The sequence below is a fragment of the Chiroxiphia lanceolata genome, chromosome 10 (assembly GCF_009829145.1).
Source record: "Chiroxiphia lanceolata isolate bChiLan1 chromosome 10, bChiLan1.pri, whole genome shotgun sequence".
In the NCBI taxonomy this organism is placed as follows: Eukaryota; Metazoa; Chordata; class Aves; order Passeriformes; family Pipridae; genus Chiroxiphia; species Chiroxiphia lanceolata.
Genome location: NC_045646.1, coordinates 22,758,893 through 22,776,141, shown reverse-complemented (window position 1 = coordinate 22,776,141; position 17,249 = coordinate 22,758,893). Strand labels below are relative to the sequence as shown.

General features: G+C 61.6%; 2 protein-coding genes and 19 non-coding genes across 21 annotated transcripts; 19 read left to right on the top strand and 2 right to left on the bottom strand.

Annotated features, from left to right (window-relative positions):
* Positions 1-23: 23 nt before the first annotated feature.
* LOC116792007 lies at positions 24-142 on the top strand. The gene has a single exon (XR_004358951.1). It is a non-coding gene; the product is annotated as a 5S ribosomal RNA (ribosomal RNA).
* A 262-nt stretch (positions 143-404) lies between these two features.
* On the top strand, positions 405-523 carry LOC116792031. Its single transcript, XR_004358975.1, has one exon. It is a non-coding gene; the product is annotated as a 5S ribosomal RNA (ribosomal RNA).
* Positions 524-785: 262 nt separating this feature from the next.
* On the top strand, positions 786-904 carry LOC116792029. Its single transcript, XR_004358973.1, has one exon. It is a non-coding gene; the product is annotated as a 5S ribosomal RNA (ribosomal RNA).
* A 253-nt stretch (positions 905-1,157) lies between these two features.
* Positions 1,158-1,276, top strand: LOC116792006. Its single transcript, XR_004358950.1, has one exon. It is a non-coding gene; the product is annotated as a 5S ribosomal RNA (ribosomal RNA).
* A 252-nt stretch (positions 1,277-1,528) lies between these two features.
* On the top strand, positions 1,529-1,647 carry LOC116792005. Its single transcript, XR_004358949.1, has one exon. It is a non-coding gene; the product is annotated as a 5S ribosomal RNA (ribosomal RNA).
* A 262-nt stretch (positions 1,648-1,909) lies between these two features.
* On the top strand, positions 1,910-2,028 carry LOC116792004. The gene has a single exon (XR_004358948.1). It is a non-coding gene; the product is annotated as a 5S ribosomal RNA (ribosomal RNA).
* Positions 2,029-2,281: 253 nt separating this feature from the next.
* LOC116792003 lies at positions 2,282-2,400 on the top strand. Its single transcript, XR_004358947.1, has one exon. It is a non-coding gene; the product is annotated as a 5S ribosomal RNA (ribosomal RNA).
* Positions 2,401-2,661: 261 nt separating this feature from the next.
* On the top strand, positions 2,662-2,780 carry LOC116792030. The gene has a single exon (XR_004358974.1). It is a non-coding gene; the product is annotated as a 5S ribosomal RNA (ribosomal RNA).
* Positions 2,781-3,033: 253 nt separating this feature from the next.
* Positions 3,034-3,152, top strand: LOC116792002. The gene has a single exon (XR_004358946.1). It is a non-coding gene; the product is annotated as a 5S ribosomal RNA (ribosomal RNA).
* Positions 3,153-3,414: 262 nt separating this feature from the next.
* LOC116792027 lies at positions 3,415-3,533 on the top strand. Its single transcript, XR_004358971.1, has one exon. It is a non-coding gene; the product is annotated as a 5S ribosomal RNA (ribosomal RNA).
* Positions 3,534-3,795: 262 nt separating this feature from the next.
* On the top strand, positions 3,796-3,914 carry LOC116792026. The gene has a single exon (XR_004358970.1). It is a non-coding gene; the product is annotated as a 5S ribosomal RNA (ribosomal RNA).
* A 262-nt stretch (positions 3,915-4,176) lies between these two features.
* LOC116792033 lies at positions 4,177-4,295 on the top strand. The gene has a single exon (XR_004358977.1). It is a non-coding gene; the product is annotated as a 5S ribosomal RNA (ribosomal RNA).
* A 253-nt stretch (positions 4,296-4,548) lies between these two features.
* LOC116792028 lies at positions 4,549-4,667 on the top strand. Its single transcript, XR_004358972.1, has one exon. It is a non-coding gene; the product is annotated as a 5S ribosomal RNA (ribosomal RNA).
* Positions 4,668-4,929: 262 nt separating this feature from the next.
* LOC116792001 lies at positions 4,930-5,048 on the top strand. The gene has a single exon (XR_004358945.1). It is a non-coding gene; the product is annotated as a 5S ribosomal RNA (ribosomal RNA).
* A 261-nt stretch (positions 5,049-5,309) lies between these two features.
* On the top strand, positions 5,310-5,428 carry LOC116792000. The gene has a single exon (XR_004358944.1). It is a non-coding gene; the product is annotated as a 5S ribosomal RNA (ribosomal RNA).
* A 253-nt stretch (positions 5,429-5,681) lies between these two features.
* On the top strand, positions 5,682-5,800 carry LOC116792043. The gene has a single exon (XR_004358987.1). It is a non-coding gene; the product is annotated as a 5S ribosomal RNA (ribosomal RNA).
* Positions 5,801-6,052: 252 nt separating this feature from the next.
* On the top strand, positions 6,053-6,171 carry LOC116792032. The gene has a single exon (XR_004358976.1). It is a non-coding gene; the product is annotated as a 5S ribosomal RNA (ribosomal RNA).
* Positions 6,172-6,424: 253 nt separating this feature from the next.
* LOC116792021 lies at positions 6,425-6,543 on the top strand. Its single transcript, XR_004358965.1, has one exon. It is a non-coding gene; the product is annotated as a 5S ribosomal RNA (ribosomal RNA).
* Positions 6,544-6,805: 262 nt separating this feature from the next.
* LOC116792010 lies at positions 6,806-6,924 on the top strand. Its single transcript, XR_004358954.1, has one exon. It is a non-coding gene; the product is annotated as a 5S ribosomal RNA (ribosomal RNA).
* Positions 6,925-7,244: 320 nt separating this feature from the next.
* On the bottom strand, positions 7,245-10,271 carry AIRE (autoimmune regulator). The gene is made up of 12 exons (XM_032697989.1): positions 10,131-10,271; positions 9,858-10,032; positions 9,603-9,755; positions 9,427-9,498; positions 9,211-9,324; positions 8,974-9,098; positions 8,765-8,842; positions 8,363-8,478; positions 8,082-8,291; positions 7,893-7,989; positions 7,581-7,649; positions 7,245-7,410 (listed from the first exon to the last, which is right to left on the bottom strand). The coding sequence occupies exons 1-12, from the start codon at positions 10,269-10,271 to the stop codon at positions 7,330-7,332; spliced, it is 1,431 nt and encodes a 476-aa protein (XP_032553880.1). The 3' UTR covers positions 7,245-7,329.
* A 2,899-nt stretch (positions 10,272-13,170) lies between these two features.
* On the bottom strand, positions 13,171-17,190 carry LOC116791767. Its single transcript, XM_032698081.1, has 2 exons — positions 17,080-17,190; positions 13,171-16,627 (listed from the first exon to the last, which is right to left on the bottom strand). The coding sequence occupies exon 2, from the start codon at positions 16,594-16,596 to the stop codon at positions 15,760-15,762; it is 837 nt and encodes a 278-aa protein (XP_032553972.1). The 5' UTR covers positions 16,597-16,627; positions 17,080-17,190; the 3' UTR covers positions 13,171-15,759.
* Positions 17,191-17,249: the final 59 nt, after the last annotated feature.

The following is a 17,249-nucleotide window of genomic DNA, read 5'->3' as shown; positions in this document are numbered from 1 at the left end:
GTGGCGCTGTGGGGCTGTGGGGTGCCTACGGCCATACCACCCTGAGAACGCCCGATCTCGTCTGATCTCGGAAGCTAAGCAGGGTCGGGCCCGGTTAGTACTTGGATGGGAGACCGCCTGGGAATACCGGGTGCTGTAGGCTTTTGCCCCGGGCTGGCGGGCAACGTGCCTTGTTTTGCCCTCGGGGCCTTTGGTGCGGGCGGTGCGGGTTGAGGAGCGCGGGGCGCCGGGTGTGTTTTGGCGTGGGTGGTGGTGTGGGGAGGGCAGCAGGTGTGTGGGTGTCGGTGGGGGGTGTCAGGCAGGCGTCTTGGCCATCGTGGCCGGTGGTCTGGTAGTCCGGTGATTTTTGGGAGCTCAGGAGAGTGTTGTGGGTGGGCAAGAGCGGCGCTGTGGGGCTGTGGGGTGCCTACGGCCATACCACCCTGGGAACGCCCGATCTCGTCTGATCTCTGAAGCTAAGCAGGGTCAGGCCCGGTTAGTACTTGGATGGGAGACCGCCTGGGAATACCGGGTGCTGTAGGCTTTTGCCCCGGGCTGGCGGGCAGCGTGCCTTGTTTTGCCCTCGGGGCCTTTGGTGCGGGCGGTGCGGGCTGAGGAGCGCGGGGCACCGGGTGTGTTTTGGCGTGGCTGGTGGTGTGGGGAGGGCAGCAGGTGTGTGGGTGTGGGTGGGAGGTGTCAGGCAGGCGTTTTGGCCCTCGTTGCCGGTGGTCTGGTAGTCCAGTGGTTTTTGGGAGCTCAGGAGGGTGCTGTGGCTGGGCAAGAGCGGCGCTGTGGGGCTGTGGGGTGCCTACGGCCATACCACCCTGAGAACGCCTGATCTCGTCTGATCTCGGAAGCTAAGCAGGGTCGGGCCCGGTTAGTACTTGGATGGGAGACCGCCTGGGAATACTGGGTGCTGTAGGCTTTTGCCCCGGGCTGGCGGGCAGCGTGCCTTGTTTTGCCCTCGGGGCCTTTGGTGCGGGCTGAGGAGCGCGGGGCACCGGGTGTGTTTTGGCGTGGCTGGTGGTGTGGGGAGGGCAGCAGGTGTGTGGGTGTCGGTGGGGGGTGTCAGGCAGGCGTTTTGGCCCTCGTGGTCGGTGGTCTGGTAGTCCGGTGGTTTTTGGGAGCTCAGGAGAGTGTTGTGGGTGGGCAAGAGCGGCGCTGTGGGGCTGTGGGGTGCCTACGGCCATACCACCCTGAGAACGCCCGATCTCGTCTGATCTCGGAAGCTAAGCAGGGTCGGGCCCGGTTAGTACTTGGATGGGAGACCGCCTGGGAATACCGGGTGCTGTAGGCTTTTGCCCCGGGCTGGCGGGCAGCGTGCCTTGTTTTGCCCTCGGGGCCTTTGGTGCGGGCTGAGGAGCGCGGGGCGCCGAGTGTGTTTTGGCGTGGGTGGCGGTGTGGGGAGGGCAGCAGGTGTGTGAGTGGAAGAGGGGGTGTCAGGCAGGCGTTTTGGCCCTCGTTGCCGGTGGTCTGGTAGTCCGATGGTTTTTGGGAGCTCAGGAGAGTGTTGTGGGTGGGCAAGAGCGGCGCTGTGGGGCTGTGGGGTGCCTACGGCCATACCACCCTGAGAACGCCCGATCTCGTCTGATCTCGGAAGCTAAGCAGGGTCGGGCCCGGTTAGTACTTGGATGGGAGACCGCCTGGGAATACCGGGTGCTGTAGGCTTTTGCCCCGGGCTGGCGGGCAGCGTGCCTTGTTTTGCCCTCGGGGCCTTTGGTGCGGGCGGTGCGGGTTGAGGAGCGCGGGGCGCCGGGTGTGTTTTGGCGTGGGTGGTGGTGTGGGGAGGGCAGCAGGTGTGTGGGTGTCGGTGGGGGGTGTCAGGCAGGCGTTTTGGCCCTCGTGGTCGGTGGTCTGGTAGTCCGGTGGTTTTTGGGAGCTCAGGAGAGTGTTGTGGGTGGGCAAGAGCGGCGCTGTGGGGCTGTGGGGTGCCTACGGCCATACCACCCTGAGAACGCCCGATCTCGTCTGATCTCGGAAGCTAAGCAGGGTCGGGCCCGGTTAGTACTTGGATGGGAGACCGCCTGGGAATACCGGGTGCTGTAGGCTTTTGCCCCGGGCTGGCGGGCAGCGTGCCTTGTTTTGCCCTCGGGGCCTTTGGTGCGGGCTGAGGAGCGCGGGGCACCGGGTGTGTTTTGGCGTGGGTGGTGGTGTGGGGAGGGCAGCAGGTGTGTGGGTGTGGGTGGGGGGTGTCAGGCAGGCGTTTTGGCCCTCGTTGCCGGTGGTCTGGTAGTCCGGTGGTTTTTGGGAGCTCAGGAGAGTGTTGTGGGTGGGCAAGAGCGGCGCTGTGGGGCTGTGGGGTGCCTACGGCCATACCACCCTGAGAACGCCCGATCTCGTCTGATCTCGGAAGCTAAGCAGGGTCGGGCCCGGTTAGTACTTGGATGGGAGACCGCCTGGGAATACCGGGTGCTGTAGGCTTTTGCCCCGGGCTGGCGGGCAGCGTGCCTTGTTTTGCCCTCGGGGCCTTTGGTGCGGGCGGTGCGGGCTGAGGAGCGCGGGGCGCCGGGTGTGTTTTGGCGTGGGTGGTGGTGTGGGGAGGGCAGCAGGTGTGTGAGTGGAAGAGGGGGTGTCAGGCAGGCGTTTTGGCCCTCGTTGCCGGTGGTCTGGTAGTCCGGTGGTTTTTGGGAGCTCAGGAGAGTGTTGTGGCTGGGCAAGAGTGGCGCTGTGGGGCTGTGGGGTGCCTACGGCCATACCACCCTGAGAACGCCCGATCTCGTCTGATCTCGGAAGCTAAGCAGGGTCGGGCCCGGTTAGTACTTGGATGGGAGACCGCCTGGGAATACCGCGTGCTGTAGGCTTTTGCCCCGGGCTGGCGGGCAGCGTGCCTTGTTTTGCCCTCGGGGCCTTTGGTGCGGGCTGAGGAGCGCGGGGCACCGGGTGTGTTTTGGCGTGGCTGGTGGTGTGGGGAGGGCAGCAGGTGTGTGGGTGTGGGTGGGGGGTGTCAGGCAGGCGTTTTGGCCCTCGTGGCCGGTGGTCTGGTAGTCCGGTGGTTTTTGGGAGCTCAGGAGAGTGTTGTGGGTGGGCAAGAGCGGCGCTGTGGGGCTGTGGGGTGCCTACGGCCATACCACCCTGAGAACGCCCGATCTCGTCTGATCTCGGAAGCTAAGCAGGGTCGGGCCCGGTTAGTACTTGGATGGGAGACCGCCTGGGAATACCGGGTGCTGTAGGCTTTTGCCCCGGGCTGGCGGGCAGCGTGCCTTGTTTTGCCCTCGGGGCCTTTGGTGCGGGCGGTGCGGGTTGAGGAGCGCAGGGCGCCGGGTGTGTTTTGGCGTGGGTGGTGGTGTGGGGAGGGCAGCAGGTGTGTGGGTGTCGGTGGGGGGTGTCAGGCAGGCGTCTTGGCCATCGTGGCCGGTGGTCTGGTAGTCCGGTGGTTTTTGGGAGCTCAGGAGAGTGTTGTGGGTGGGCAAGAGCGGCGCTGTGGGGCTGTGGGGTGCCTATGGCCATACCACCCTGAGAACGCCCGATCTCGTCTGATCTCGGAAGCTAAGCAGGGTTGGGCCCGGTTAGTACTTGGATGGGAGACCGCCTGGGAATACCGGGTGCTGTAGGCTTTTGCCCCGGGCTGGCGGGCAGCGTGCCTTGTTTTGCCCTCGGGGCCTTTGGTGCGGGCGGTGCGGGTTGAGGAGCGCGGGGCGCCGGGTGTGTTTTGGCGTGGGTGGTGGTGTGGGGAGGGCAGCAGGTGTGTGGGTGTCGGTGGGGGGTGTCAGGCAGGCGTCTTGGCCATCGTGGCCGGTGGTCTGGTAGTCCGGTGATTTTTGGGAGCTCAGGAGAGTGTTGTGGGTGGGCAAGAGCGGCGCTGTGGGGCTGTGGGGTGCCTACGGCCATACCACCCTGGGAACGCCCGATCTCGTCTGATCTCGGAAGCTAAGCAGGGTCGGGCCCGGTTAGTACTTGGATGGGAGACCGCCTGGGAATACCGGGTGCTGTAGGCTTTTGCCCCGGGCTGGCGGGCAGCGTGCCTTGTTTTGCCCTCGGGGCCTTTGGTGCGGGCGGTGCGGGCTGAGGAGCGCGGGGCACCGGGTGTGTTTTGGCGTGGCTGGTGGTGTGGGGAGGGCAGCAGGTGTGTGGGTGTGGGTGGGAGGTGTCAGGCAGGCGTTTTGGCCCTCGTTGCCGGTGGTCTGGTAGTCCAGTGGTTTTTGGGAGCTCAGGAGGGTGCTGTGGGTGGGCAAGAGCGGCGCTGTGGGGCTGTGGGGTGCCTACGGCCATACCACCCTGAGAACGCCTGATCTCGTCTGATCTCGGAAGCTAAGCAGGGTCGGGCCCGGTTAGTACTTGGATGGGAGACCGCCTGGGAATACTGCGTGCTGTAGGCTTTTGCCCCGGGCTGGCGGGCAGCGTGCCTTGTTTTGCCCTCGGGGCCTTTGGTGCGGGCTGAGGAGCGCGGGGCACCGGGTGTGTTTTGGCGTGGCTGGTGGTGTGGGGAGGGCAGCAGGTGTGTGGGTGTCGGTGGGGGGTGTCAGGCAGGCGTTTTGGCCCTCGTGGTCGGTGGTCTGGTAGTCCGGTGGTTTTTGGGAGCTCAGGAGAGTGTTGTGGGTGGGCAAGAGCGGCGCTGTGGGGCTGTGGGGTGCCTACGGCCATACCACCCTGAGAACGCCCGATCTCGTCTGATCTCGGAAGCTAAGCAGGGTCGGGCCCGGTTAGTACTTGGATGGGAGACCGCCTGGGAATACCGGGTGATGTAGGCTTTTGCCCCGGGCTGGCGGGCAGCGTGCCTTGTTTTGCCCTCGGGGCCTTTGGTGCGGGCGGTGCGGGTTGAGGAGCGCGGGGCGCCGGGTGTGTTTTGGCGTGGGTGGTGGTGTGGGGAGGGCAGCAGGTGTGTGGGTGTCGGTGGGGGGTGTCAGGCAGGCGTTTTGGCCCTCGTGGTCGGTGGTCTGGTAGTCCGGTGGTTTTTGGGAGCTCAGGAGAGTGTTGTGGGTGGGCAAGAGCGGCGCTGTGGGGCTGTGGGGTGCCTACGGCCATACCACCCTGAGAACGCCCGATCTCGTCTGATCTCGGAAGCTAAGCAGGGTCGGGCCCGGTTAGTACTTGGATGGGAGACCGCCTGGGAATACCGGGTGCTGTAGGCTTTTGCCCCGGGCTGGCGGGCAGCGTGCCTTGTTTTGTCCTCGGGGCCTTTGGTGCGGGCGGTGCGGGCTGAGGAGCGCGGGGCGCCGGGTGTGTTTTGGCGTGGCTGGTGGTGTGGGGAGGGCAGCAGGTGTGTGAGTGGAAGAGGGGGTGTCAGGCAGGTGTTTTGGCCCTCGTTGCCGGTGGTCTGGTAGTCCGGTGGTTTTTGGGAGCTCAGGAGAGTGTTGTGGCTGGGCAAGAGTGGCGCTGTGGGGCTGTGGGGTGCCTACGGCCATACCACCCTGAGAACGCCCGATCTCGTCTGATCTCGGAAGCTAAGCAGGGTCGGGCCCGGTTAGTACTTGGATGGGAGACCGCCTGGGAATACCGGGTGCTGTAGGCTTTTGCCCCGGGCTGGCGGGCAGCGTGCCTTGTTTTGCCCTCGGGGCCTTTGGTGCGGGCTGAGGAGCGCGGGGCACCGGGTGTGTTTTGGCGTGGGTGGTGGTGTGGGGAGGGCAGCAGGTGTGTGGGTGTGGGTGGGAGGTGTCAGGCAGGCGTTTTGGCCCTCGTTGCCGGTGGTCTGGTAGTCCAGTGGTTTTTGGGAGCTCAGGAGGGTGCTGTGGGTGGGCAAGAGCGGCGCTGTGGGGCTGTGGGGTGCCTACGGCCATACCACCCTGAGAACGCCCGATCTCGTCTGATCTCGGAAGCTAAGCAGGGTCGGGCCCGGTTAGTACTTGGATGGGAGACCGCCTGGGAATACCGGGTGCTGTAGGCTTTTGCCCCGGGCTGGCGGGCAGCGTGCCTTGTTTTGCCCTCGGGGCCTTTGGTGCGGGCTGAGGAGCGCGGGGCGCCGAGTGTGTTTTGGCGTGGGTGGCGGTGTGGGGAGGGCAGCAGGTGTGTGAGTGGAAGAGGGGGTGTCAGGCAGGCGTTTTGGCCCTCGTTGCCGGTGGTCTGGTAGTCCGGTGGTTTTTGGGAGCTCAGGAGAGTGTTGTGGGTGGGCAAGAGCGGCGCTGTGGGGCTGTGGGGTGCCTACGGCCATACCACCCTGAGAACGCCCGATCTCGTCTGATCTCGGAAGCTAAGCAGGGTCGGGCCCGGTTAGTACTTGGATGGGAGACCGCCTGGGAATACCGGGTGCTGTAGGCTTTTGCCCCGGGCTGGCGGGCAGCGTGCCTTGTTTTGCCCTCGGGGCCTTTGGTGCAGGCTGAGGAGCGCGGGGCGCCGGGTGTGTTTTGGCGTGGGTGGTGGTGTGGGGAGGGCAGCAGGTGTGTGGGTGTCGGTGGGGGGTGTCAGGCAGGCGTTTTGGCCCTCGTTGCCGGTGGTCTGGTAGTCCGGTGGTTTTTGGGAGCTCAGGAGGGTGCTGTGGGTGGGCAAGAGCGGCGCTGTGGGGCTGTGGGGTGCCTACGGCCATACCACCCTGAGAACGCCCGATCTCGTCTGATCTCGGAAGCTAAGCAGGGTCGGGCCCGGTTAGTACTTGGATGGGAGACCGCCTGGGAATACCGGGTGCTGTAGGCTTTTGCCCCGGGCTGGCGGGCAGCGTGCCTTGTTTTGCCCTCGGGGCCTTTGGTGCGGGCGGTGCGGGTTGAGGAGCGCGGGGCGCCGGGTGTGTTTTGGCGTGGGTGGTGGTGTGGGGAGGGCAGCAGGTGTGTGGGTGTCGGTGGGGGGTGTCAGGCAGGCGTCTTGGCCCTCGTTGCCGGTGGTCTGGTAGTCCGGTGGTTTTTGGGAGCTCAGGAGAGTGTTGTGGCTGGGCAAGAGCGGCGCTGTGGGGCTGTGGGGTGCCTACGGCCATACCACCCTGAGAACGCCCGATCTCGTCTGATCTCGGAAGCTAAGCAGGGTCGGGCCCGGTTAGTACTTGGATGGGAGACCGCCTGGGAATACCGGGTGCTGTAGGCTTTTGCCTGCCTTTTTTTATTTCTGTCTTGATTCAGTGTTTACTGCCTTGCCTTTGTTTTTTTTTTATAGCTATTAGTGAAATTTACCAATACTTTTTTTTGGAAATGTAGTCTTTTTTTTTCTTATATTTTAGATTTTTTTTTCCTATTCTATTATACATTCTTTATTTTGTATTTCATATACTTGTGGTCATTTATACTTTGCCTGGTCTCTTTTGATGGTCTTTGGCTGTGATCTGTTGTTTGCCAGTGTCCGAGTGCGTTGGGTTTTGCTGTGAGTCTCTGTTATTTATGCTGTCAGGTATCTGGAGCTACCGTGATGCCTGTGTACCTCCTGTGGCACAGCTGCCCCAGGGGCTGCTTCTGCACTCCTGTGATGTCGGTGGTGCCACTGGGATAGTGTGCACTAGGCGAGGAGCCCGTGTGTGTCTGCCAGGGGCCGTGCCATGCTCTGGAATGCCCACTGCAAGATCCCATCCCACGTGCCCTGCGGGACAGCCCCGGGGGTTTATTTTTGCTTTCCATCCCACTTCTGCCCCCTTGGTGTCTCCAGGCACACCCAGCCTGACCCACAGCCCACTGTTACCCTGTGGGTCACACTGAAGACACAGTCCCCTTTGGGTGGACTCTGCCTGTTGGTGTCCTACAGAGTCTTACCTCACCCAGGAGCGCATCGAGCTCATCCCGGCTCAGCACAGGGTCACTGCTGAGGGCTCCTTCCTCTGCCTGTGGGAGGAGAGATGTCCTGCCCCTGCCTGCCCTCAGCTCGCACTCCTTTTGGTCAGGCTTAGTAACCAGGTTCAGTCCCTCACCTGGTGCAGCCTCAGCTCATGTTTCCTGAGCACAGCTTCACTAACTTGCCTCCACCTAGTGTTGGCCTGTCCCTGTCCCAGCCTGAAGCACCATTCCCCCCCCTCACCGCTCTGTGTACCCACTCTCCCAGCGTTCCCTGGCTCGAGTTGTACTGACCTTGGCTGCCTGGGCCGGTTGGTCACCAGCTGCTGTGGTGGTGTCCAGGCTGCCCATGTCCGGGGTGCGTGCGCAGGATGTGCAGAGCAGCAGCCCCCTACACCCTCAGGGAGGGGTGACACAGACTGTCAGGGCAGACCCCTCCAGGGGGGGAATTAAGGTTGGGATGTGGGGGTGATGGGGGCTCACCTGGGCTCTGCACTGGGAGCAGGACAGTGTTGGGGGGTGGGGATCTGGGTGAAGCAGCGGCTACAGACACTCCCATCAGCTCCACCCAGCCGGGTATCACATCCCTCCTCCCTCACAATCTCAGGAGGTCGCTGCACAGCCACATCTGCCTCTGGCAGCTGCCCCGGCTCAGCCACACTCGTCACACAGGAGCCACATCGCCATGTCCCACTGCACAGTCGGAGAGGGCAGTGAGAGGCAGCGAGGGTGCTCTGGGGTCCCCGTGGCACCCTGGGACTCACCTGGGGACACGGGGCAGCGGGGGCACCAGGCAGGTGAGGTGGAAGGCCCTGGGGCAGCCATCACAGCAGATGAGCTCACCGCCGTCACCACAGGCTGCACACTCGTCCTCATTCTCCTGCCCCGGGGGAGTGGGCAGGAGGTCACCACCACCCACCAGGCTGAAACCGTGGCTGTGGTAGTGTCTGTCGTCCCCCTCACCCTCTCCCCCGGCGTCACTCACCCTGCACCAAACACACCAACCCCTTTAGGGTGTGAATTGCCTGTCTTTTGGGCGTTGTAACTGGTGACCCCCCCAGTAGTTGATCCCTGGATTTCCTGTGCTAGGCCAGGCCAGTGGACATGCCAGGGACACCCAAACAGTTCCTCTCGGGGGTGCAATGGGTGTCACACCCAGGGCTCACCTGGAGGGGTGCAGGCTCCTGGCTGTACATGGTGGGCACTGGCAGCTGGCCCTGGGGGTGCAGCTGAGGTTCCCTGTTCTACGGGTGAGAAAAGAAAAGGGTTGGAAAGGCAGTGCTGGCACAGGGGGACACTCCCAGGCCATGGCCATGATGCCATGCAAGGACAACCCCCTGCCACAGCCCTGGCAGCTGTGGATGGGCATCTGTACACTTTGGGATGCTTTGGGCTGGGCAGGGGGCTTCAGGCTGTGGCTTCTGCTCCTGGCCCCCAGCTCGTCGCGGACAACCTGGGCATATGGCTCATTCCCAGCTCTGCTGCCTGTCCTGGAGCTGCCTGCAAGAGGGGCCAGAGGCAGCTCCAGCTTCCTCTCATGTATGAGGGTGGCTCCTGAATTTGGGAGCTTAACTGGGCAGGAGGTGGCTGGGCTGAGCTGGGCTGCACCTACCTGGCTCCAGCACGTGTTTGATGAGGATGCCCTCGATGGCCCCACGGCTGATGGGCACCTCACCACCCGCCACAGCCACTGCTCTCTGCACTGAGGCAGCCACTGCCTGGAGGGCTGTGGTTGAGGGGGGCTCAGTGGGGTGAGCAGCCCCCTGCCCACGGCTGTGGGCAAACAGGGTGCACAGGCAGATGCTGCCCTGGGGGGGTTGGCACTCACCGCCGGCACGAGGGGTGCGGGGGGTATCTGCGCCCTCGGGCTTCTTCGCAGTCTTTGCCTTTGCCAGGGGCCCTGCAGCGTTGTGAGGGTGAGTGTCAGGGGTCACAACACCCGGCTACACCTCGGGCACCCCCCAGCACCCCAGCCCATCTCCATCCCACTCGGGGGCTCCATACCGGGACTGGTGGTGTGCCGTGGGGAGGGCTGTGCTGCCCGGGCCTTGTCCCGCTCCTCAGGGGCTTTCCTCTTGCCTTGGGGTCTGTGTGGGGCCGGTGCCGTGGGGCTGGGGGACAGACGCCTGCCACGGCGCTGCCGACCCAGCTCCGCCTCTGAAAGAGGGACAGGGCCTGGGACAGGCGCGGCCAGCCCGGGGTGCCACCCCTGCCCACTGGCAGGACCCGGGATGCCGGTCCCTCCTGACCCCCCAGTACCTCTGGGGAAGGCGCCGCGGACGGGCCGGAGCCGAGCGTAGCGCTCCAGGTTGTAGTCCTTGAAGAGCACGGCCCAGAAGTCGCGCAGGGCGGCGGCGTCTCGGCCCAGCAGCCAGGTGAGCAGTGCGTGGAAAGCGCGCTGGGAGCCCTCCCGCTCCGCCCGGCTCAGCGTCTCCTGCCAGTGCCACCACGGCCCCTTGGCACGCGTCCCGGCGCTGCCAGCCGGTCCCGGCCCCCGCGGCATGCCCATCTCCTCCCGCCCCGCCGCCTCACCTTGAACATATGCTCGGGGACCACGTCGTGGTCAGCCAGGCCGTGCAGCAGCGGGAACACGTCGTCCACGGCCATGGCAATCTCGGTGCGGTGCAGCTTCAGCAGGCGCCGCAGGTCCCCGTCGCCCCCCGGCCCTGCCATGCCGAGGGGAGGCTGCCGGAGGAGCCCCGCGGCCGCCCCGCCGCTCCCCTTTAATACAGCTCGGCTGCGGACAGCACAAACCTCCCCGGGCTCCCGCGGCCACACTCATTTCTGAACGAGGCCGGTAACCTGAGCCGTCCCTCCCGCTGCGCTGGCCCCGAGGCGCGGCCGGGCCTGTCCCTGTGCCCCCTGTGCCCCCCAGGCGCGGGTTGGGGTCAGGCTGCTCCCGGCGCTGGGCACACACGGCCGGCGTGAGGGCGGCTCAGCTTTGCCCCGCAAGGACCACCCGGGGGGGCCGCGGAGAGGGGGTCCCGCCTCTCCCGTCCCTGTGGTCAGCCAGGCGTCTCCCAAAATTTCTGGACTTTCCACAGCACCTGCTTCTCTCATCCAGAAACTGCAGGAGCATGTGGGAAGTAACGGCCCAACAGAAGGGATGTGATACAACAAAAGATAGTCAGGTCTTTGAGTTTGTGCTCCCCCCACACCCTCCCTTCCCTTCCCACCGTCTCTGAAGGGCAATGTGGTTTGTCCCGAGATAGGAACACCCTGAGGGTACTGCAGGAGGAACCGTCAGCCGTGCTTTCATAATTAATGCGTTCCAGAGAGGGGGGAGCCAAGATGGGAGTGATTTTGGTGCACATCGGCTGCAAAAGGGTGTAAAATGCTGCTGGAGGCTGGGCCAACTGGTCTCCTGAGGTTGTAGGCAGCTTCTGCGGGGCAGCAGGAAGCACTGACTCACAAAGAAACTCCACAAAAGGTTGTTGGGGAACCGTTCAAGCAAACAGGCTGCCAGAGCCATGGCAGTGCCATGAGCGAGCCCAGGGAATACCTGGGCAGGTGCTGCCTGCAGTTCTGTCCTCACCCCCTTCCCAAAACTGGACAATAAAGTGATTTCGCTGTACATATGCAGCTGTAAAAAACTTGGAGCCAGAGGGAAACTGGGTCCTTGAAAGCATCTGGCATAGGGAAGTCTGAGGGCCTGGCTGCTCTGTACCAGGTGGCCAGCAAAGAGAAAGCTCCTACCCCAATTCCCAAACGTTTGGATTTCCCCAGGATCAATTTCCAGCCTCCCTCCCTCTGGAGGTGTGTCCCTGCTGCCCAGCGGGCTCTGCCAGGGCTGCTGTGGCTGCGCAGAGCTGTCCCCACCCCAGCTGGCTCCTGCTGTACAGCACAGCCCAACCTCAGTGGGACCAGAGAGTGTGTGAGAGGGGACTCTGTGGGGCAGGGCCAGGCAATATGGGGAGGAACTTGGATTAGTAGTCTTAAGAGATGGGAGCAGTATGTTCTGGCTCCGAAGCCGTGCCAGGAGGAAGCATCTGCTGTCCAGAAACTCGGGAAGAATAACAAGACAACACCCTCCGCGAGAGCAGGAAATACCCTCGAGCGTGTCTGGTTAATGAATTAACATGTTTGCCCTGGAAATGCTCGCTGCAGCTCCTTCCAGCATTCAGGGGGACTCTTCATGGAGGCAGCAGGAGCAGTGGGATGAGGGTCAGGCAGGTGTTATGCTGGGTTCCTCTGCCCCACACTGGGATTTTGGTGCCCAGCTCTGCCATGGTGGGGGCAGCTTCACCACTGCCTGTGCCTTGTGTCTCTCCTCCAGGGGACAAAGTGTGGGTGTCAGGTGAAGCAGGAGGTTCATCTCCCCTCCTGGAGCTCCCCTGGAGCCCAGCCACAGGTGCTGAGCACAAGCACAGTCATGACACAGCTTCACGTGTCTGCTCCACCCTTTCTGGGAAAACTTTTTTCCCTGGAGTGCCACAATTTGTCCCTGTCACCCTGTGTTAAGCTGTCTGGCAGCTCTAGGACAGGGCTCTGGCGCTTCCCCCTCCCTGTACCCATCCACCTCCTTCGTGAGCAGGCACAGCCCAACACACTGAGCCGTGTGCCCACAGTGCTGGGCCTGGACTTGTTTAAATTCCAGCTTTGTGACTCTTTCTGTGCTGAGTCACAGGCATTGTTTTCCACATCCAGCCTGCTCAGTAGTGCCGTGATTTGCATTTTGGGTTGTTTTTTTCGGTTCCTTCCCCTTTCTGAGCCGGGCAGGAGGCAGAGCAGTGGCTGCTGCGTGCCACGTGAAGTGGCACATCCGTGCTGGGAGATCGGCCGGGGATTTCTGTGCGACCTCGCTTAGGGCTGGCCTGGGCAGCTCTAAGGAACTTGCAAGGGCTGTGAAAAGGCAGCTTCTGCTTGCAGAGGGCTGTAAAATCTCCCTGGGGCTGGCACGTGCCCAGCCTGGCTGCCAGGGCCCCAGGCTGGGGCGCAGGGGTTTCAGGGTGTCCTCTCCTTTCTACTGCTCCCCTTGCAGAAAGGTTCAGGGTGCGAAGGCTGAAGATATTTCTCCTCAAATGCCCGGTTAAATCAGTGACTCAGTGTCCAGCAAAAGTGTCCATACCGCTGGGATGCACTTGGTTCCCTCCTGCAAAAGCCGTTGAAGCAAACATGCCCTTTCCAGCATTTCCTCTTTTACCACTTCCCTTCCTCGCTGAGGGTCTGTGGTACAAACCATGGCCCTGTGTGTCTCTTGGACACCCCTGCCCTTCACTCATCTCCCACACCAAATCCCTGAGCCACGACAGAACAGGCAGCAGTGGGACACCCACGTGTGGGACCAGGCCTTTGTGTCCAATGCCGATCCCACACCCGAGGCACCAAGAGCCCACATGAGATGCTGCCAACACACGCAGAGCTTTCATCCCTCCCCCCCTTAACCTTGGGCTGCTCCAGGCTAGATTCCCATTTCCAGCAGCTTCCCTACTGCTGCCCCACGCAGTCCCCCTGCACACACCACAGCTGCTCCTGCAGGGCCCATGAGGGAGAGCTGAAGCAGAGAAGATTTATTTTAGCTTCAGTTTCCTCTTTCCTCCCCCTTTAGAAAGAAGAAACAAAAGCCCAGAGGTATGTTATATTAATTTATTTGGGACACACCAAAAAGGAAAGTCAACAACTGTTAACGTACAAAAGTACAGAATCCTGGGACAAGATTTGCTGTCCTGATTAAAAAGGCACCATGGTCCCAAAGAAGAGTAATCAGAATACATGATTTAGAAATTTCCCCCCTGTTGCAGCAGAAACAGAGCCAGGCTTTGGCTCTATCCACAGTCAAACTCAGTTAAAAAAGCCCCAAATATGATTTCAATGGATACACACTGCTCAGCCTGTACAGGATGGCGTGAAGAGAATCCCAGCCTAGAAGATGGTCGGACTTGTTTTTGCTTCTTTTTATTTTTTGAAACAGTGAAGGTGGCAAATCACTAAGCAGGCAATGAGGAAGGCAGCAGATTGCTGACACCTTCGGCTCGACTTTCTGTCAGACACGTCAGTTCAACTGAGACCAGCAGGCTGAGTGTGGGGCTTCTGAATGAAATGTAATTCCCTGTGGTAAACAGGAAGTCAGATTTGACAACCTTAAATTCCCTGAATCCCTGAAAATCATAAAGCACTATACAGCTGTGTTCCGTATCCGAGCCAACCCCGGTGGATTTGCTTTACACACAAGCATTTATACTGTCAGCTATATCTGTAATACGAGGGGGGTTACAGCAGTTATTAAAACACTTCTACTTCGGCGAGGTCCGAGCTTGGCTATATTCCCTGCTGAAACAGAGCTGCTGGTGTAGAGGCCCAGTGAGAGGCTCAAGTCCAGCACTTCAGGGCTGGAAGGCAAATAGTTTAAACGTGACATAATTTGCACGGGGAAGTCAGTGAAGCACATCAGAGGAGAGAGGGAGGCTGCAAGTGTCAGGCAGCGGAGGCTGGGGGTGCTGCAATCAAACCTGTAACTCTAGAGTGATGTGAATACACGGCACTACACGTCCTGGAGCATCTTCCCATGGAGAGCTGCTCAGACACAGAGCGAGGCCCTGGCCCTGCCTGAGGAGCCAGGGCCCCGGGAAGGAACCGCAGCGCTCGGGACACGGGGCCTGCTGGGGCAGCACAGCCAGGGCTGCCAGCCCAGCCCTGCCCACGGCACCAGAGCTGCTCTGTGTTCCCTTCCTCCTCTGGCACGGGACTTTAAAGCAGTCTGAGCACTTGATTCATCAAAAGGAAAGGAACTGTCAAAATTATTTGTACATGCATTTATTGTTAAAGGGAGCAAAAGCCAAAGAATGAAAGAGCACGAGTTAATGTCAGTAAATGATGTGCAGGACGGAGAGGAAAGAAATGGGGAAAAGCTGAGATACTGGAGTGGGGAAACCAACATTCACACTGGAAGGTAAATTTTAAAACCAGGCAAGTTTGCGCTTTTTCTACCAGAGATCTTTTGTGGACAAATAGAGACTTGGGGGGGTTTCCATTTTCAGTGTGGTCTGGCAAGGTTTGGGAACCTCACCAGAGAGATCTCCAGCACTGGGTTTCACTGGAAGTTCAAGTCTCTCATCTTTAAAAACCAGTAAAGCAACTCTAACTAAAAAAGTCACAGACACGTCACTGCTCAGGATGTACGTGGGCAAGAGGGTCACGCTTTGTTCAAACAGTCTCTGGGTGGAAAACTACTATCTCCCCACTGCTGGTCTGCATGACCTTGAGGGTGGAAAAGCAAGCCCAGATCCGGGTGCCTGCTGCTGAGAACACCACAGCTACCCACACCTGGGAAGGCTTTTTCTTCCCTATATCCTAAAAAGGTAGGATAATAGTTTATAAAATTACTCTCATCTTAAAACTAAATAATGCAATTTGTATTTCCCCCTATGTTACCCCCCTCCCCCCGAAGATAAAACATTACCACTTCATTTAGGATTCACACCCCAGATGCTATATTAGGGACTTCATGATAAAACTCATCCAGTTACAGGAAGGTTTATCCTGATCAAGGAAACGTCATTAAAATAGAATCTAGAATAAAACATTCAGAATCACCAATGCTTTTACAGCCAAAGCACTCCACTGTCTCCTGATCTCTCCCCCCACCTTGAGCAGGAGAGCAATCCCCTCCCAAAAGCGCAGTGTGCCTCTCTAGGGCTGGGTGACACATGCTCCAAACCCACTTCCTTCCTTGCAGGAACACCGCCTCCTGTGGGAAGGGCCGAGTCCCTTTGGCCCTGCTGCAGCCAACGGGGGCCAGGGCTCCTCAGCGCATGGATTCTCTGGGAGCAGCAAGTCCAAGCTATTACCCTGCAGCAAATCCCAGTCCTGGTTTGTACTGTTAGGCCACCACTGGCTCAGAAATGCTGAGAGACTTCCAAACTCCACGGATGCAGACAGGACCTTGGAATAAGAGGCTTATACGCTACGTAACCTTGGATCATCGGCCACATTTGAGCCTTGGCATCGCCGGCCGCTAACAGCTCATCCTTCCAAATCCACATGGTTTAGTCCTTGCTGCAGTTGTCATCATCCCAGCCCTCTTCCCTGGAGGCAGGATGTTCCTGAGCTCTGGCTTGGGGATCCACAACAATCACTTCCAGTGGGTGGTGGGGTTTCAAACTTGCCTCCGGTGTGCATTGCCCCTGGCACTCCAGCAGCCGTGCCCACCCCGCGGCGGGCGCTAGCAGTTCTTCACCTTCTCCACAGTCTCGTAGAAGCCAGGCCTGACCCTGCGGATGCTCATCCGTATGTGCTCGCCCTCCAGGGGCGCGGTGGTGCTGGCGGTGCAGCGGCGCTTGCGCCGGCCCCGCAGCGAGAAGGCCGGGGCGCCGCCGTTCTCCTCCTCCGCGGGGTACGACTCGTCCACGCTCGTGCCCTCGTCCGACTGCTCCTCGCCCCGGTCCCTCGCCTTCGCCTTCCTCCCCTCCTTCTCCTCCCTGGCGAGCTTCCTGAAGTGCTCCAGACACTGGATCTTCTGCCTTCTCTCCATCATCTTCAGCTCCTGCTTCTCTGTGAAATCTTCGTAGTACATTTTTCTCTCGCTCCTCTGGTCTTCCAGAAACTTCCACTCGATGCTGGTCATTTTTATCCCACTGTACTCCTCCAGTTTATCCCTCATTTGTGTGTCTGTGCAGAACACATCAAAGAGCTTCTCTGAGCTCTCGTTGAATTTGTCGGCCCGATCGGAGAACTTCTGGTTCTGTCTTTGCTTCCTGGTCTGGTACAACCTGGTGAACTCCTCGTACATTTTGAGGATGAGTTTCTTTATGTTCTGCGTGGCGATGGTGTGCAGGTTGCAGACCAGCCAGTGCTCCTGCAGGTGCTCTGCCAGCAGCTGTGCCGCGTCCTCCTTGGAGCGCTGGGCCTGGCCGGCCCTCTTGGGCTGCAGCAGGTACAGCATGTTCTGCACCACATCCTTCCTGGTGGGCAGCACCCCCTGCGCGAAGCCCGACGACTCCACGTACTCCACAGTGCCCAGAGTCTTGCGTGCCCGCACCTCGGTGTCCAGTGATTCCATCCCTGCTCAGGTGCGGGGGCTACCACAGGACCTGGGGGATGAGCGAGAGGAGAAGGGTGTCAGGGGTGCCGTGTTCCCGCACAGGCCCCCGGTGAGAGCAGGGCTCTGGGCCCCGTGCGGCCGGAGCGCCGGCCCGGCCCCTGCCCGGCTCTGCGGGCGGGCCGATCGCTCCCCCGAGCGGCTCCGAGCCTAATACGGAGCGTGAGCCGGCACCCGGCGGTGCCGCGCCCCGCGCCGAGTTGGGACTCCCGGCACACCAGGGGGAGAGCGGGCCCGGCCCGGCCCGGCAGCGCCCGAGTCCCCGCTCAGCCCCGGCCCGGCCCGGCCCGGCCGGCACCCACGCGGCGCGGCCGCCCCGGGCACAGCCCCGCGCACGTCCCGCCGGCCCGGGCGGGGTGTCGGGGCCCGCGGTGCCGAGTCATGGCCCCGGTGCTGAGTCACAGTCACGGCCCTGGCCCCGCTCCCGCCCCCCCCCGCGCTCACCGACACCGCGCGCGGGGCCGCGCGGGGCCTGTGCGGGGCGCGCGGGGCCGGGCCTGGCCGAGCCGCCGCCATCTTGGACTGGGGCAGCGCCACCACTTCCGCCCCCGCCGTAACCGCCCCCCGCGCACCGGAACCGCCCCCCCGCGCGCCGGAAGCGCGCGCGCTTGGCC

Excerpts from the sequence above, each read along its gene's own strand:
- AIRE (XM_032697989.1), bottom strand. The coding sequence starts at position 10,271 with ATGGCAGGGCCGGGGGGCGACGGGGACCTGCGGCGCCTGCTGAAGCTG. Across the intron at positions 9,325-9,426 it reads CCGCACCCCTCGTGCCGGCG|CCCTCCAGGCAGTGGCTGCC; the intron begins GTGAGTGCCAAC and ends CCTCAACCACAG. Across the intron at positions 8,292-8,362 it reads CCGCTGCCCCGTGTCCCCAG|TGGGACATGGCGATGTGGCT; the intron begins GTGAGTCCCAGG and ends CCGACTGTGCAG.
- LOC116791767 (XM_032698081.1), bottom strand. The coding sequence starts at position 16,596 with ATGGAATCACTGGACACCGAGGTGCGGGCACGCAAGACTCTGGGCACT.